At 33.1% G+C, this 18,097-nt stretch overlaps 1 protein-coding gene across 1 annotated transcript; it reads right to left on the reverse strand.

The window, feature by feature from the left end:
* Positions 1 to 8,792: 8,792 nt before the first annotated feature.
* Positions 8,793 to 14,250, reverse strand: LOC127248911 (protein LIKE COV 2-like). The gene is made up of 7 exons (XM_051271474.1): positions 13,922 to 14,250; positions 11,557 to 11,609; positions 11,354 to 11,463; positions 10,935 to 11,102; positions 10,107 to 10,204; positions 9,206 to 9,332; positions 8,793 to 9,121 (listed from the first exon to the last, which is right to left on the reverse strand). Exons 1-7 carry the CDS (start codon positions 14,045 to 14,047, stop codon positions 9,009 to 9,011), a joined length of 795 nt encoding a protein of 264 aa, XP_051127431.1. The 5' UTR covers positions 14,048 to 14,250; the 3' UTR covers positions 8,793 to 9,008.
* Between the last annotated feature and the right edge of the window lie 3,847 nt (positions 14,251 to 18,097).

Genomic DNA, 18,097 nt, shown 5'->3' on the forward strand with positions numbered 1-18,097 from the left:
ATAATTTTATTATAGTACTTTAATACATAATTTTCTATTTACTTTTTCAAATTCATTAGTATTTTTTATTTGTTTTTTTAAAATTTTTTATAATATTCTAATAGTATTTTTTAAAAATTAAAATATTACTTTCTTCGTCATGTTTTAATAGTTTTATTTATTTTTTATTTATTAATTTTTAATATTAATTATTATATAAAAAATGATATAAATTTAAAAAAATAACAAAAATATTTGTATTAATATTTTATCATACTATTATAATAAATATTATACATACTTAAAAAGAGAAAATATTTTTAATAATAATATATAATGCAAAAGATAAATGAGATTGGAGAGCCGGACAAATAAAATATTATTTTTAATTTTTATATCCAACTAAAAATATACTTAATTTTATTATATAAACAAAAAAGCCCTAACCCAAACCCTATCCACCGCCTCTCCGTCCCCCAACGTTTTTGTCGTAAAACATCCGGTCCACTTTCCACCGCCGCCGCCCACGCCAGTTTCTTCCTCTTTCTCTTCCTTCCCCTCATTCTTTCCGTTATTTCTTCTCTTTATTTTTTGCCGGAACAGCCGGCTTGCTATATTGGGAAAGTTCAGAAAAGTGTCTGACCGGAGACCGCAACCCATCGGTTTTCATTATCTACTCGATTCATTCATTGTTGATTTTTTAAATTCTCCAATACCTTTCCCATGTCATCTAGCAGTGGTCGTGTGGGTTGTGGCTTCCGCTCAGACAATTTCTGAACTTTCAGAATTCAATGGCAAATGTCTCTTTGTTGATAATTTCTGTAAGAATCTTTTCTTATTATTTTGTTTTCAAATTTGAAATGCAAAAGGTAAGCGAGGTTTTTTTTTTTTTTTGGATAATTTCTTATTTATGGATCATGTAGTATTTCTATTGATGAGTCGGACATTTAGAAAGTTGATATTTTCCATAAAGGTAGATGAATTAGTTGTTACGATTAGTCACTTTTTTTTTTAATTATTATTATTATTATAAAAGGTAGAATGATATGTCACTGGTGGAATTCAAAACTGATCTCAAGAGTGATAGGAGTATTTTGCAGGCAATATAATGATTTTTTTTTGGTTAAGTAGTTTCTTGGTTGGCTTATTATAAATAGGTGTTTAAACTGTGTTGATCTAAGTGGGTTTTATTTGTGGACTAAACTTATGCCTAATATCTCCATACTTTGTGGCTATGATTAGATATGTTGTGTTTTGGTGTTTTTGAGTTATTTTAGAAATAGTAAAAATTTGAATGAAAAATATAAGCGGTGGATATGATGTTTTAATTAGACAATAGAATTTTTATTAAATATTTTAAATGAGAAAATAGGAAAGAATACAAAATGAACTTAAAAATGTAAAATAGTTACCTCTGGTAAAAACACCAAACCAAGTATGCAAAGACATGATTGAAAAGTTTGGTATGCGGAGCTCTAAGACTATCCGCGGGGACAATAGGACAAGTTGCCGAAGGATATTGAAGGGAAGGATTTTGATCAGAAGCTTTATATGAGTATTATTGGGAGTATGTTGTATCTTACTCTAGCAGACCAGACAGTACGTTTAGTGTCGGTGTTTGTGCCCGATTTCAATCAGTCCCGAAAGAATCCCACTTGAAGGCAGCAAAGCGAATCTCAAGGTATATTCATGGAACCTCCGAACTTGGATTATGGTATTCGGAAAGATCATCGGTTGATCTAATTGGATTCATTGATTCTGACTGAGCCGAATGTTGTGATGATCAAAAGAGTATAACGGGAGGATGTTTTTACATTACTGAAAACTTGATAAGTAGGAGTTCGAAGAAGCAGAGTTCGATTGTTCTATCCACTGTTGAAGTGAAGTATGTTGCAGTTGGAAGCTGTTGTGCATAATTACTTTGGATTAAGCAAATGTTGATTGATTATGGGATTGAGAAGGATTCGTTTGTACCGTGGTGTGATGGCACCAGTGCAATTAACATCACCAAAAATTCAGTTCAATATGGTCGAACGAAGCACATTGAAATTCGATACCATTATATTCGAGAGCTCGTGGAAGCTGAAGTGTGCAAATTGATACATATTGGAACTGAGTTTTAGAAGGCTAACATCTTCACCAAAGCCCTGGATTCTGGTCGGTTTGAGAAATTGAGAAAGGACTTAGTATGTGTTCATACCTTGCCTAATTTGATTTATCGAAGAAACTAGGTTCAATATTTATGGGATTTTAATTGGATATATTTTGAAATATTGGAAAATAAAAGAAAGGAGAAAAATGTGGCATTTTGCTATTGGAAGGGAAATTGTATAGCCTTTTAAGGCTGAAGTGATTGGCTCCTTGGGCAGTGGTTCGGTGTTGAAACGACGGTCTGACACTCACGCACGTTTACCATGATGGTGTATGAAGGGTTTTGATTTCCTGTGTGTATATCGATAAGGATCAGAGAGTATATTTTATCACTTACATTCTCTCCAAGTCTTAAATTTTCGGAATTGTTTAAAGTTCTTTCTCAAAAATTCTGATCATGGTGAAAACTCGTTTCGATGGTGCTTCCCGAAATGTGAAGCCAAAGATTGTGTCAAAGAAGAAGAATGGAACTTCCAAGAGAGGAAAGAAAGCAACCAAACTCATTTACCCTGTCCTCGAAACAGTTGAAGAACGTGGGAATAAGGGAGTGGTACATAGTGCCGAAGGAAGAACAACTGTTGATGTTCATATTGAGAGAATTGTTGTCCCAACTACTGGAGATTGCCCTATATCTGAAGGAATTGAAGGACAAGTTGAAGAAAGTGTTGTTGTTGTCCAAATCGATCTTTAACCAAGACACGCACCTATGAAAACCAAAAATAAAGGTGCTCTAGAGGAAATTGATCATCGATTGATGAAGTGGCTGAAGAAAATGCTGGTGTGGAAGAAGGAAATGCAGAGGAGAACGATGTTGATCCTCAAGGAAATGAAGTTGTTGCTGGTGGTGATGTAGACGGAGCTGCAATCACAGTTGAAGCCCCTGTTGTTGATGAAACTGCCAGTGAGCCCGTGAATGCAAATGTACCTAATGAAGGCGGAGTGTCTACCGAAGGTGGTGAGCAACCCCTTAAAATTGATGAGGAGTCTTCTGCTTTGGGTGGACTCCGCAAAATAAAGTTTAGAGGTTTGTCTCGCGATGCCCCTGCCCCTACTTCAAAGACTTTCAAACAAACTAAGCCAAAGTCTCAAAAGTCCAAGGAAGTTTTTGATGCCCCTGCAGTCCGTGAGGACAAAGCCTTGAATGAGGCTTTCTACTATGCATCTGGATGTCGCTATGCATAGGAAGTCATTACTGAAGCCCAGTTCATCCGAAGAGCCTACACCGATGTCGGATTTTGTGCCTTCTTGGAGGAGAGGCATTTGTTGTTTTGGGCAACAAGCTTGGAGTGCTACTGTCCCCGTCCTGTGAAGGAGTTCTATGCCAACCTTAGTGGCAAGGTACCGGATCCTAACTCCTTATGGTATCATAAGATATATATGCGCGGAAAGATCTTGGAGTTTAGCACTGCAGTGATCAATGAGCTGTTGCAACTACGGGGGAACGACGAAACAAAGCTGTCATCCGAATTGCTGAAGGAATCAACAAAGGAGATTTCCAAAACCATTTCTGTTGGGAATGCCTCAACATTTGGATGCTCTAGAGTGACTGGTACCATGCTGACGATGAAATATCAATGTCTTTTTCGAATTTGTGGATGCAACTTTTTCCCACTGTCAACAATATGAATGTTAGCATTGATATGGGTACCCTCATTTTCTCTATTGATAAACACTTAGAGCTAATTAATTTTGGCTATCTGGTGTCAAGAAGATGATCGACTTTTGTTCTAATTCAAAAGTCGCCTGGACACAGTTGCCCTATCTGGGCTTGATTTGTCTATTTTGAGTTCCAAGGGAATTCACCCTGAACCCGATGAGGAAGTGTTTCCCATTCAATCGTTTTTAGCCCAGTCCAACCTAAAAAATTTTCATAATGACTTTCTCCTCGGTGCCCACTTGACGCTGATGCCCGAGTGGAGAAATGTAAAGAGTTGTTAGAATAAAGTAATGAAGGAACATTGTTCTCTGTTTGTTGCCCTCATAACTCAGAAAAGGAAAGTAGCACAAGTCTTGAGGCTGCTACCTCGTTATCCCAGTGCCTTTGATGAGGAAGACGAGGTGCCCAACGATGATGATGGTAAGGAGGAAGTTGACCTTTGACCCCTTATTTTTTAGGCTTTGCTACAATACAAGGGGAGAAGATGCAACAAGACATAGGAGTGTGTGCTGTAGAGGGGGAGTGCTTAGTAGTACTAAGTATTGCCATCCGCCTTTTGCCATTTTTTTATTATGTTAATTGAGTTTTTGATAAACTGTTGGTGTTTGACTGATGTTACAACATTCGGATGTTAAAGCCGTCTGTGGCTTCATATGCCAAAAAGGGGGAGATTATTGGAATATCCAAATTGCCAAAACTTTTTTTTGCATCTATTTTTAGACACCATTTCGCGAAACCTGCTCACAGACAAAATGTTAACCGAGTTGGTCACTTTGGATGTATTCAAATATGTCCTATACACGTTGGAATGAGAAACAAATATGCCCTGTGAAGACACGTGCAGGAGATGTCAATGAAGTGTCTCTTTCACCCTGCATGGCATCTATGACCTTGTACACACTGCAAAAAACCCTGCACTCAGTCAACTTTGTCTTATGTGTGTAGTGTGTATTTTGTTTGTATGTTTTGTGTTTGAATCGTGGATGATTTAGAACACTCTAAGTGCGTTTTTCTCTTCACTTTACATAGTGTTAAAAGGTTCATTCATGGAAGTTTGAAGTGACGAAAAAAAGGATTTTTGGAGTCGAAGTCGAAGGAGACAACCAATTGGTATGCCACTTTATTCTTAGCTTGACGTTGGTCTGCTGAAGTAGTTACGAGTTGTAACAACTAGTCCATTAGAGTTTGTAAAACTGAATGGAGCTTGGGTAAAAGATAAGTTTGGTAGAGTTGTTGGATGTCTTGTTTGGACTAAGAGTTTGACTTAGTTAAGACTCCTGGATTAGAATCCCTCAGACGTTGGTTGGAAAATTGAACTGGGTAAAAACCTTGTGTGTTGTTCTTTGATGCATTTATTTAGCCATCGATCTGTGCATGACCACACATTGTAGTTTCAACCGCGAGACAATCACATTGTAAAACTATGTTTACTTTGAGACGTTGGACCTCTTATTTTATTAGCATCCCCATTTCCAACACAGTCTTAAGCTAGATCTACTGATGCAATTGCAATTTGGTATCTCATCATTTCTTCTTTTAAGTATTCTCGCCATGGTTGTGCATACATTTTTATTGGCGTAATATTTTTTAGAACTTTCTTATAAACTTTTGCAATGCAGAAATTTATAACATTTTGAATTACCCAAAATTCAATTATACGATCCGATCCCAGCAGTAGCTAGCGATGCCATATTTCATGACCTCAAGCGAGGCTATCTTTATGTTCTTGCATGAAGTTCCACTTCATGTTCCATGCTTATGCATGAACACTAGATATTTTTCCCTTTTTGAGCTACTATCCCAAATTTAATGAAGTTGCAACCCCAATAGTTGTTAGATTATACTACAACTTATTGTTAGACCTATAATTTTTGGTTTTTTTCAAGAAAACCAATTGATGTTATTTTAAGGAAAGATTAATTTGCCTACATATAACTTGTGTTTCTAAACCCTAAACTGTGTTGTATGTGGAAGTCAACAGGATGCTAGATTCTCACCAGTAAGCCTTTTTAAAAATATTATGCTTAATGCTTATTTTTTGTTAAAAGATAAAAATGATGTAGAAATGGTGGCGTAAAGTGGATGAGTCAAGCAGAAGCTGCTTGAAAGTTTCTTTGCCGCAATGGATTTAGGCTTTCTCGCTGCTGTTATACATGATGTTAATAATAAGATTGGTTTTTAGCATGATTATATATATAATTTATAGCGGCGGCTACAACGTTGAATTTAAGATTCAGCATTGTATAGAATAACACATCGTGTACTATTAGACAACACATAATGTTACTACAAACAACACATTGTATATGCTAATATAATACAAATACAACACATGAACAAAAAAATACATGCTATAGTCTCAATGGCACAAAATATTACTACAGACAGCTCATTGTCTATGTTAATATAATACAAATACATCACATGCTATAGTCCCATACAACACACACAACAGTTGATTTTAGCACATGACATACTTGTATACAACACATTTGTTATTATTAAAAAATAGCACATACCTTTATTATACACAACATGTTGTGTGTACCGTGCTTCAAAAATCAGTACTGTAACCAATCTTATAATTTATGTCTATTCTGTTGTGTATACCGTGTTTTTAAATTTGTCAAAATAATAAATTTTAATAAAATAAATCAATATAATAGCAATAATAAGAGCGACAGCTTAAGATATTTATTATTTATCTACTATTGGGTTGATGAATCAGTGACCATTGACAGAAATATATACTTATTATTGCTTATAAATAATTAGTTTTATTGCTATTGTGCATATTATCATTTCTGGTTGTGTAAAGATTGACTTGAACAGTTGAAAGATTTCTCTACAAAAAGTTCTGTAAGTATTACATGGTGTGCTCTCAAGAATATTGTAATTGCTTAAGTGAGGTTGCCATTGATATTGTTTTATAAGTGGGGAACTCTCTGATAAAAATAACTATGCAGTATTGTTCATGTAGGAAAGATGTTTAGGATGCGAGGGACTATGAAAAAGTTTGCACCGGCATCTCAACGGCTATGTTTGATGATTTATGATTAGATGAATAATTTTTTTTTTTATGTCATGTATTTCGATTGCTTACAGCTTTAATGAATAATGACAATCATTCACTTAATATATGCATATTATAAATATAATTGTTAAAACTGTTAGTTTCTTTGGAGTTGCTATTCTTCAGGCATTTACCTAATTTACTAATGTGAGCTTGGTGCTTTACTTGTTATAAATATCTCAAGCCCTTGGGATTGTGTCTATGTATATCTGCATGTTTAGCTGTGTTTATTAAATTTGTAATAGTTATAGTATTTTTTGAAGTTACTGTACTTCTCTTGTTAAATTTATGTCATAACAATATTTGCAATGTTACAATATCTTTCTTCTATGAAGTGTGATTATCTATAGTTTACTGAACTTTGTATTGAGGAAATTTTCTTGCCTTAGCTTTCTTATTTATGGCCTTTCATATACTTTCCTTTTGGTTGTTGATTCTTGCCTTAGCTTTCTTAGTTATGGCCTAACATACACTTTCCTTTTGGTTGTTAATTCTTGCCTCAGCTTTCTATGTCTTCCTTAATGAAGTCTAATAATATGTAATAGTTTGTTTATCTACCACTGCTGCTGCCGGTGATCAAGAATTGGTCTTTTATTGTAGTTATTCAAATAACAAAATGTCACTATTAGTTACTCAGATATATATTTAATATGATAGGATTTTAGATAAGTGTAAAATTTAATAGTTTTGCAGTTGAGTTAGAAAAGGATGGATTTTTTTATGTCTTAGTAAAATAAAATCATATTAGCTTTTAATCATTGTTTCTTCTTCTCTGTACTATTAATTACAGTTGGAGATGACATATTTGCCTGCATTCTGTGATGTAATTGATGTGTTTTTGGCAGTGAGAAGATTGCACATAAGTAGGATACACGAGAATTTCAAGTACTTATTTGTGACAAATAATTAGAGCCGACAAGAGCTGATCCGACGCTACAATCTGATACGAAATAATTGAGTTTGGGTCAAAGATTTCAATCCGATTATGTATACGGATTGATATGAACTCGACATGACAATCCGATTATAATATATTAATATTGATTAATATATTTATTATATTATGTAAAATAATTATAATTTAATGATTTGTTCATAAATTAATTTAGACTAAGTTCAATTTTAAATAATTTAACCTAATGCATTGTACATATTACACTCAAACTAATAAAAATTAATATAAAACGACAACACGACAAAATATAATTTAATTTAAATAAAAAGTTTCGAGTTAATTCTGTATACGGATCAACACGAGTCAATCCGAATCCAATACGATAATAAACGGATTAACACGAACCCGACATGATAATAAACGGATCAACATGAATCCGACACGATAATAAACAGGTCGGGTTAGAATTGAGTAATTTAACCCGTTTAAAATATTAAAACCAACACGACCCTTTGCCAGTTCTATAAGTAATCTACTTTTTACACCACTTTCTTAAGAAATATGCTGAGGTAGAGGTAAAGTTGTGCTTTCAAATGTAATGGAGCTTAAGTGTTATTGTAATAGCATATTTTATGGTTGTATTTTGGAGCTTTTGTATTATTGTCATAGAATATATATATTTTTTTAATTATACTTACCACCAAAAGTATATTTGGGATTCTAGAGACTGAGATTTCTTTTTGCCTTTTCCTCTTAGCCTTTTTCTACATGTGTATCAAGAATTATTTCTAATAGATAATTGATAAAATTAAATTTGATATTAGTTGTGCCTATTGGTTTTAATAAAATAGTATTCGACTTCAAAGTTTGAGAAAAAATATCTAATGGTTCAACCAAAGAGTTCTTTTGATGGTAGTTTTGAGAATGTTGAATGCAAGAAAGAACAATTTAGCCACTTAGGCTACAATCTCTTCAACAATGCAAATTTATATTTTGTATCGACGAGTGACGTAGCACGGCCGAGTTACTAGCCTATATAAATATATATATATATATATATATGTATACATATAAAACACTTCAGTTAAAAAAGAACCATAGAGTTACAATGTACTAAACTCTGTTTAGAAGAAAGAATTGAGATTGAAAAATAAAAATAATAATAATAACACTGATGCTCAATTCCTCCCTTTTCCTTTTTTGCTCACAACACTAACCACAAGAAGCAATTGTAGTAGTTCACTCTTAACTAGTTAGTTTAGTCTGCCCAGGGCAACTCTTTCACCTGCCCTACCAATTCGACGATCCACTGGGGTGATCGGTGTGATCTTTTGGGGCATCGTCATACCCCCAGACACAATAATTTCTGCAAACATCACCAATTAGCATGACATGATAATGAAGTTCAGAGACTTGCTACAGTTTGGAAAGTAAACAAAAAAACACTAACCTATCCCTTCACGGATAGAAAGATTCGGTCTGATGATATCCTTGGAGTTAACCAACAGCACATCTCCAATATACAAGTGATTTGTTGGAACAAAAACACTGCATAGTTCTTCATCTCCGTCGTCTCCCTGATTCCAAACATCACAAGCCAAAAATCACTGTCATATCCTATCACATCAAATTATGCATCCACCGGGAGGGTGGGAGTGGGAGTCAAGAACTCTTTCCACACGATTCCGTTTCAGTTTTCCCTTCTCCCGCAGCACTAATTTGCATTTAAAAGTTACACACTCTCATGAATATATAACAATTGAACTGCCCAGTTTAAAGAATCAGGAAGTGTGACACTGCTTGAATTGTCCCATCAGATTACCTCAATCAGATAGTTTATTATCAAATCAAATTGTATTAATATTTTATTATCAAAACATATAATCGTTATTAAACTGATTATTAATTTTTGAAAGATTATTACTCAACACTAATTAAATTTAAATGGAGTTAGATATAGAATATAAGAAGTTATATGTACCTGACCCCAGTTATTCAAACCGAAAAATCTTAGGCCGATCAATCGCCATCCTACTCTACATTCTCATCTCTAAAATTTGTAACCTCTTGGTACCATCTCTAGTTATAACTGGTAGGATTGAACCTTTTTGTCCCATAAATTAAAGGAGACTGTTGGTCCAAAGTGATGAATGTAACTAGGAATTCAATAACTAGTAATAAACTAATTTTTAATTCTCATGGCTGGCATGTCATAGGAATAGAAAAATTAATTAATTATATTAAAAAATTTAATAAAATTACTTATTACTCATACAAATAGTAAAGTATATAATTTAATTTTAAAAAAGATACTATTGATTCAACACCAAACAGAAAAAGCACAACAATACCTGAAGAACAACTGATGAAGTGATAAAGCCAAATGCATATTCACCCACACGAGGATGGCGTATAATGGCAACTTCCTTAAATGCAGTTTTATTTTGATCTGCAACGAACATGAGGTGTAAATGCAAACAGTGGATCTGAATCAGATAAATCCCCCATTTAAAGAAAATTGCTGGGGAACTGGAGATTCGTAAGGAAGAATCTCAAACTCCGTTGCACATGTCATGCCCCATCTTTGAGGTAGGCCAATACGCAATGGTTTTGCATTACAGTTTTATATAAATTATGTTAGCTTACTTCATCAGTTAGGGAGACTACTATTAGGAATTCTCTAATTGAAATGGGGACCCTTCCACAAATACTGCATGAATAAAAAATGATCTAACTTTTCAGCTGGTTTGATGTAGGATGCTTAACACACAACTGAAAGTGTTTTCTTCGTGTTTATAGTCAATAATTTACTGATGATGAAAATATGTACATGAGGAAGTACTTGACATGATACTTTAGGGTCATATTTACTTTGGATAATTATAACATAAAATTTATAAAATCATCCAAAGTAAGCACCATATTTGAAACCCATCAAGCAAAATAAACGCAACATATTTTGATAATATACGTGAGGAAACCATAAAGACATGCTCAATCCACAGAAGCAGAATCAATACAGATCACAAATTTATTAAAACAAAAGCCTATGAAAGCAGTTTAAGATGAGACATCCATTTCATCAAAGCAACAAAATGTACAAAGCTTTGCAGTCTAGGTGATCTTATTCATTATATATGTAAAAACACAAAAAGAAAGATGAGTTTTTAAGTTTTTACCAGGAGAAATTGCAGAACTGATTTGCTTGGAGGCAGAATAAATATGTTTCACAAAGGGCATTCGCTTTATAAACCATTCTCCGATCCAGAAAACCGTAGCGCCCAACCATGATGAAACAAATACACCAACAAGAAATACAAAAAGCAATGATGTCACAAATCCAAGTCCTGCACAACAACAAATTTGCTCAAGAACCATGCCCCCCACTCCCTTACTGGAGAAGGTAAGAAGAAAGACGATCAAAGATAAAGTCCAGAACATGGCCGCAATGCATTTATCTCAAAGGTTATTGACTGGAGAAAGGGATATAAATTTATGAGATATGTCTCAAGATAGTAATATAGTAAACCAGAACCAGATTAAATTATCTACAAGAGATGCATTTTCATGCATGAAATACAGAGATATATAAACTTACCAAATATGTCAACACCCAGCTGAGCATACAGAGGACTGAAGAAACCATCAACAAATTGAATGAACCACCAAGTCACAAAAAATGTAACAGCCACCGGAAATAACACCACACTGCATTTTCAATGTTAAATATTACACCATGTTCAACCAGAAATTCATAATAAATTGGAGTATGTCAAAATCCAACTGAAATTAAATATATACCATCCAGTCATGAATTTTTTAGAAAACCAACTTTGGAGCACGAAACAGCATGCCTGTGCCAATGAAATCAAGGACTTTAGACATTACACACAAACATCTGAACATAATACTACGCAACCTTACATCAAGCTTGGAGTTTAACATTTTAAAATAATTAAGCATATACAAGGAAGCTTGCGGATAAAACTACTAACAGGAGCACCAAGATGTGAACTCTTAACAATGTAGTGACCATCATGCAGATACACTTACGACCTTCTCATCAAAATTCATCAACAAATTAATGCTCTCTAAATGTAGTTAATCACCAAACTCAAGACCATAAAATCAACAAGATACTCTAGCTTATGAAATCCAATACAATAATCATTATTTTATAAAAAATAAAAAGTGAAATTCACTTTCAAAACAACAGAAAGAGATTTAGAATGTGATTGTGTTTTAATGTAAGCAAGGCATGGAAAATACTGATATATAGAGAGAGGATAAAAAATCATTCTGCTTGTTGCTTTATTCAAGTATACTGTTCAGGTACACACATGATATTGAAGATCGAGTATATTTTTTGGTTCTATTCTATTTTCATTTTGTATTGTCCACATAGAGAAAGAAAAAATCAGAACAATCTTGTTGAAGCTAAGTATATATATCCTTTACAGAACTACTTTCCTGATCTTTTTCATTTTTCACTTAGGGTGTGTTTGTTTGGGGGTTTGTATTTTGAGTTGAGATTTGAATAGTAAAAATTTTGAATTGGAATAGTTGTATAATATGATATAAATAAGTGTTGGATGCGATTTTTTGAATGTATTGATTTTTAGTATAATATAAAAAAATGAAAAATAGGTGTTTGATTTGATGTTTTTGGGGGAAAAATTTTGATAAATAGGGGAAATTGGAAAAAATCCCCCAAACAAACACACTCTTAGAAAATTTAGTTGCATACACAACATTGGAATCTAGTTATGTAAGGGTAGAGCTTCTATTCGCAGCCTGCAAGACAAACAATCAACTAGTCAAGGATTCTGGTCTATGAATGTGTGCTGTTATGTGTTATGGGCCAACAGTATTGTATATTGGTTGAGATCATAACCTATTAATGATGCAGAAAACATGGAATATTCCCAAAGAAATAATGCTCCAAGCATTCACCCCTCATCTTCGGGTTTTCATATAACCAGCTAATTCCATGTGTACGAACTATTTTGGTGATATCACAGTGACATAATATTGGCAGAATTTAGGATTAATTTTAGTCTTTGGATGTAAGGAAAATTCGAAGAAATGACAGAAAAAGAGTCAGAAGTTTGGGAGGGGGATTTTTCTAAAACACAATGTTGATTAACATGCAGCATCCTTAATACTTAAAGTTAGTATTTCATATACTTAAATTCAACATACCATATAACTATGATCAGAAAATTGAATAAATCAATATTTGAACACAGATTTATTTATTCAGTGACAGCAATTTGATATGAACAAAACAGCCTATTATGTATCTATAGATAGCAAATTCAACAAAATAAAACAGTAGATGAATAATAATTCAATTAAAGTCTTGTTATTGGACAGCTAAATTAATAGTACTTAGCATCTTTTATATCATGGTCAGCATTTCATATATAAATATTTAACATCATTCCATTTTTAACCAAACAAATCTCTCATATATAAATTCAGCATGTTGAACTACAGACGACTATATCTAAAAATCACTATGCTGATTTTCCCTATCTACACCCGATTAGCCTGCTCACTAAAATGGGAGGGATTATAAGCCTGTATTAGCTCTCCTGCATTTGGGCATTAATTTCATTACTTAACAAGGCAGTAGGAGCTTCATCATACATGGAATCTGGTTTGCGTTGTAGTACATTTAGCCAATTTTATGACAATGTTGAATATTAGGGTTACGAAGGCTACAACTAAATGCTATTTTTCCATTCTGGTGATGATGGGGTATAAAATTTAGAGAACTAAGTCGAGGTATTACGATCTCTTAGCATATCGCATCCCTAGACAAATAACAAAGTTGATTGAATCGATCCAAAATGGATTTAACAATCTAATTATCAGAATGCAGTACTGAAAAAATGGTGGCAAACTTGAACCCATTAAATTAAGAAGGATTGAACTCAAGAAATCAAAATAGATTCATTTCGGAGCTAATTAACTAATGTCAATTACTTTCCTTATCCGGATAGGAAATTCATCATTCAAACGAAAAAATCCGCCAAGCTTTCCATTCAGTCAACCCTTAATCCAGAGGATAAATAAATATCCCCTAGCAATTGTGACTACAAATGCATATATGTTCTAAGTATTTATATACGAAAAAATTGGTAAATGAAAACCAACCAACCCTACGAGTGGAGGAATCGGGAGAATTGGGGGCTGGCTTTAGCGGATCTTCGGGATCTCGTCCTTCTTCGTGAACACCGCTGCCTTGACTCAGCGGCACCGACGTGGCATCCTTCTCCTCCGCCATTGATACCAAAAATAGCAGAATGCTCTGAGATTGCACCACCTGTTCTGTCGGGAATTTAGTACAAGATCCAGAATTTGAAAATTCGATGACAAGATAGATGGATATTGCACTGCACAGTGCACCCCACCCCACCGCGCGGTGGAGTAAGCGTAAGGCCGAAGAAAGTACTACTACTGAAGCTCAACGTACTTTCTACTAGAAAGTATTAATACAAATTTTAAAAAGGTGAAACTGACCGAGAATTATATGGGGCGTGTTTCTAGTCGTTTGGTATTATATACAACACATACTGCATTTATATGCTATTTGTTAAAAATGTGTTATATAGCACTATATAGGCTCTGTTTATTTGTAGATTTTTATCTCTAATTTTATTATTATTTTTTTTTAAAAAAAAATATTAAATTAAATATTTATTTTTTATTTATTTTATTACATTAAAATTTAATTTTATATTAAAAAATTATATTAATAAATATTTATATGATATCAAATAATTTTCTAATTCAAAATTTTACTATTAAAAAAGAATTTAACATTTGAATTTGAATTCAAGAAAATTTGTTGACTTCAACATATTTAGGATCCTCATCTATTCATTTCTTTCAACTATTCTACTCTTTCTTCTACATGAAAATTTTTATGTAGGTGTAATTATGATTTCTTAACGGTCAAAATTATGTCCTCTATTATAAAATAATAAAAACGAAATCAAATATTAAACAAAAACAAAAACGAATATTATAGTCCCAAGATGATAAAAAATTATCATTTGTGGTTTCTTCATGATGCATCTATGTTGTTACATATACCAGGCTTTGACTGAATGTTGTGACGGAACTTCATTTAAAAAAAATAAAAAAAAGGGGATTTTTCACTTGCTGAGATGTATAATATTCAGGCTGGTTTCGATTTTTCAGATGTATCAGAACCTATGAAAATCAAATATGAAACTTCAAATACGAAAATAAAACGACAAAAATAGTAATATTTTATTGGTTAATAGAAGTGTGTAAATGAGACACTATGAAAGATGTCTTGAGCAGTCCATACCATGTTCGCCGTCACGGATCGGCCCTTACTGTTCCAGATACGTCGCGGCGTCTCAGACAAATATCGGCCTATATGATTATTTTTTACAAAAATTTGTATTTTAAACAAAAATAATAATAAGCAATTAAAATACATCAAATCATAAACATAATCATTTTTTAAAATATATAACATTAAAGAAAATAATCACGGCAAGTGTATGCCTCAAACTGTTAACCTCTCAAACTGATGAACAAATTTTGTTAGCAATTCCACCGTATACAATAAATATTAGACAACACCCTATGCACTCCATAAATCCTAGGACATGTAAAAAACTTAACAATCCAAATATCTCCATGCTCATGAATAACTACAACAAAGACTCTGTATAGGTCGCCTAAAGTCCTATTATCCAAGACCCAACAAAGGTATCATCATGTGCATATGTCTCTAAGATGCACTGCATCAAAGACCAACAACATGAATGCTAAATGTCAGATTTTTTAACAAAAAAACAGCAACCGACTTTCACCTAGATAAAAATTCCAAAGTCTAAGATTGTTACATTGAAACTCAACACCAAATTTCCACCATTCTGGCTCATACCATGGCCGTCCCCTGAAATTAAACAATCTTTATAAGTAAAATTAAATTCAAGCAACATCAAGTTGTTATATATAAATAAAAATTAGAAATAAAATTTTATAAGATGTTTGAACTATGTTTATGTTAAACATTTATACTTATCATTTAATACCTTGTAGAGGGTCGTGGAGCTTCAAAACCATTTCCATCTTCTGATCGATCATAGTATAAATATCCTTCTCTAAATGAACCCCTTCCATATACATCAAAACCTCGATATTTTGTACTATTATTGCTTCTGCTTGATGAAACAAAATTTTGTCTATGATCATCAATACTACCCGAACCAGATGTAATCCGTTCATAATATGTTCCAACCAATTGGTTGGATCCAAAGATATGAAGATTGGCTGAATCCTGAAGATGTATGGGTAGATTAGATAAACTGTATCCCAAGTAATAGGGATGATGATATGCATTTGGTTGGTTCCACTCCTGTCTCCCCAATCTATTACTCGAACTCGAATTGTGGGAAGAATCTCCATAAGAATAACCTATATTCAAATCTTGCATATGTTTGTGAACTTCAGAATATCTCCTAGTATCTGAAAAATTTGAAGCATCGGTTTTACTTGAAAATTCTATTAAACTATTTAGAAAATCTCTTTGAGCTTCTATCTAGGACGATATCCATGATCAGTGTCTTGGGTAGCATAATAATTTTCATTTCCTTGAGTCCATCACATATCGCTTGAGTATCAACTATCCTTGTAGCTCCCACTCCCACCACCACCATCATCAACACCACCACCACCACCACCACTACCATAACCACCACCATCATCATCATCATCACCGTTGCTATTATTCTTATCTTCACCGTTAGTTGATAAATATGAAGATTTCAATATGATTGCTTTTTTTTTTTCTTGCTCATATTTTTTTTTCTAATTTTTTCTCTTCGGCATTCTTTTTTCCATCGGCTATAAACTGAGATAAAAATATATCGCTATCATGATCATTACGCTGACTGTCACTTTCATCTCCACTTTCATCAATAGTCTCATCCAACCAACTCAAATCACTATCATGGATAAGTGGAGATTCATTTTCTCTGACCCATTCATCTAAAATATCATTCTCATAAAAAATATGATTCAAATCAATCGGGTCGTAGAAATCATCTGTGTTTGTCCTTTGCATAAAATTTTTCACCCGAATACGCATGTTTTAGTGGACACAGGCTAGCTTACGTAGTTTCTCAATAGCTAATCTATTCCGAAGTTTAGTATGGATCAAAGACCACATACTCCAATTGCGCTCACAACCAGATGATGTGTATGTTTGACTCAAAACTTTTAATGCAATTTTCTGTAAATTAGGGGTTTCATCACCATACATATTCCACCAGCCAGCTATTAAAAATGGTAAAAAAAATTAATAATAATGCAACATATTGTAACATGTTAAAAAAGTATAATTGAATGATAACTTTTATAATGCATACCTAGTAAAGATGTAGCTACAACTCTAATAGCAAGTGCACTTTCAAATTCTCCAATTTTGTTAACAAATGTATTTATCTATAAACAATATAATGTAAAATTATTAGAAATTAATATATATATATATGTTTTCATAACAATGCACAAATATATATATATATTTCTTAAATGCTCAAACTATTTTATTTGAAATATTATTTATAAGTTTCACACATTTTACTTCATTCATAGTCTTTACTTGTATATCCAAATCTGACTCGAGTCTTTTAATAACTTCTTTTACTTTTTTCGAACCTCCGATGAATCAAATTCACAAGTGCCAGAGTATTGAAGTCCAGGATTTAAAAAATAAGCTGCATAAAATATATTTAAAATTAGAAAATAAAATAAACGAAAAAAAAAACAGAATAATTACCTGCAGCATGCAAATCTTGATGCAATTGGTTATATTATCTTTCATCAATGATATCCCAATATTGCTGAAAATCTTTCACTGCGGTTTTAATTATCATTTTTGCCCTATCCATTGCCTCATTGCCTTATAAATGATAGGTAGTGTAGGTTTTTTATCTTGATCAACCACTTTTAAAACCTTCACCAAAGGTTCCATGACCCCACAAATTCGGCGTACCCGTTTCCAAAATTTTTCATTCAGAATCATGTCTGATATATCTCCAACTTCATATCTTCTTCTCGAGGTATTATTGTACTCAACTCATTCTCTAGAAGTACACGTTCTTTTCAAGTCAGTTGCATATCTCAGAAGATTTTCCATTGCAACAAACTCGGTTGCAAATCTTATATGCCTGGTCGCAACAGATCTCGACCATTCGTATATGTTTTCATCAAATTAACCACTTTATTACTGTTGTATATAAATCCTGTAATTCTTCTGGCTTCTTTTATCGCATCCTTCACCGACTAT

This window comes from Andrographis paniculata, unplaced genomic scaffold (genome assembly GCF_009805555.1).
Source record: "Andrographis paniculata isolate CXL003 unplaced genomic scaffold, ASM980555v1 Contig34END, whole genome shotgun sequence".
Taxonomy (NCBI): Eukaryota; Viridiplantae; Streptophyta; class Magnoliopsida; order Lamiales; family Acanthaceae; genus Andrographis; species Andrographis paniculata.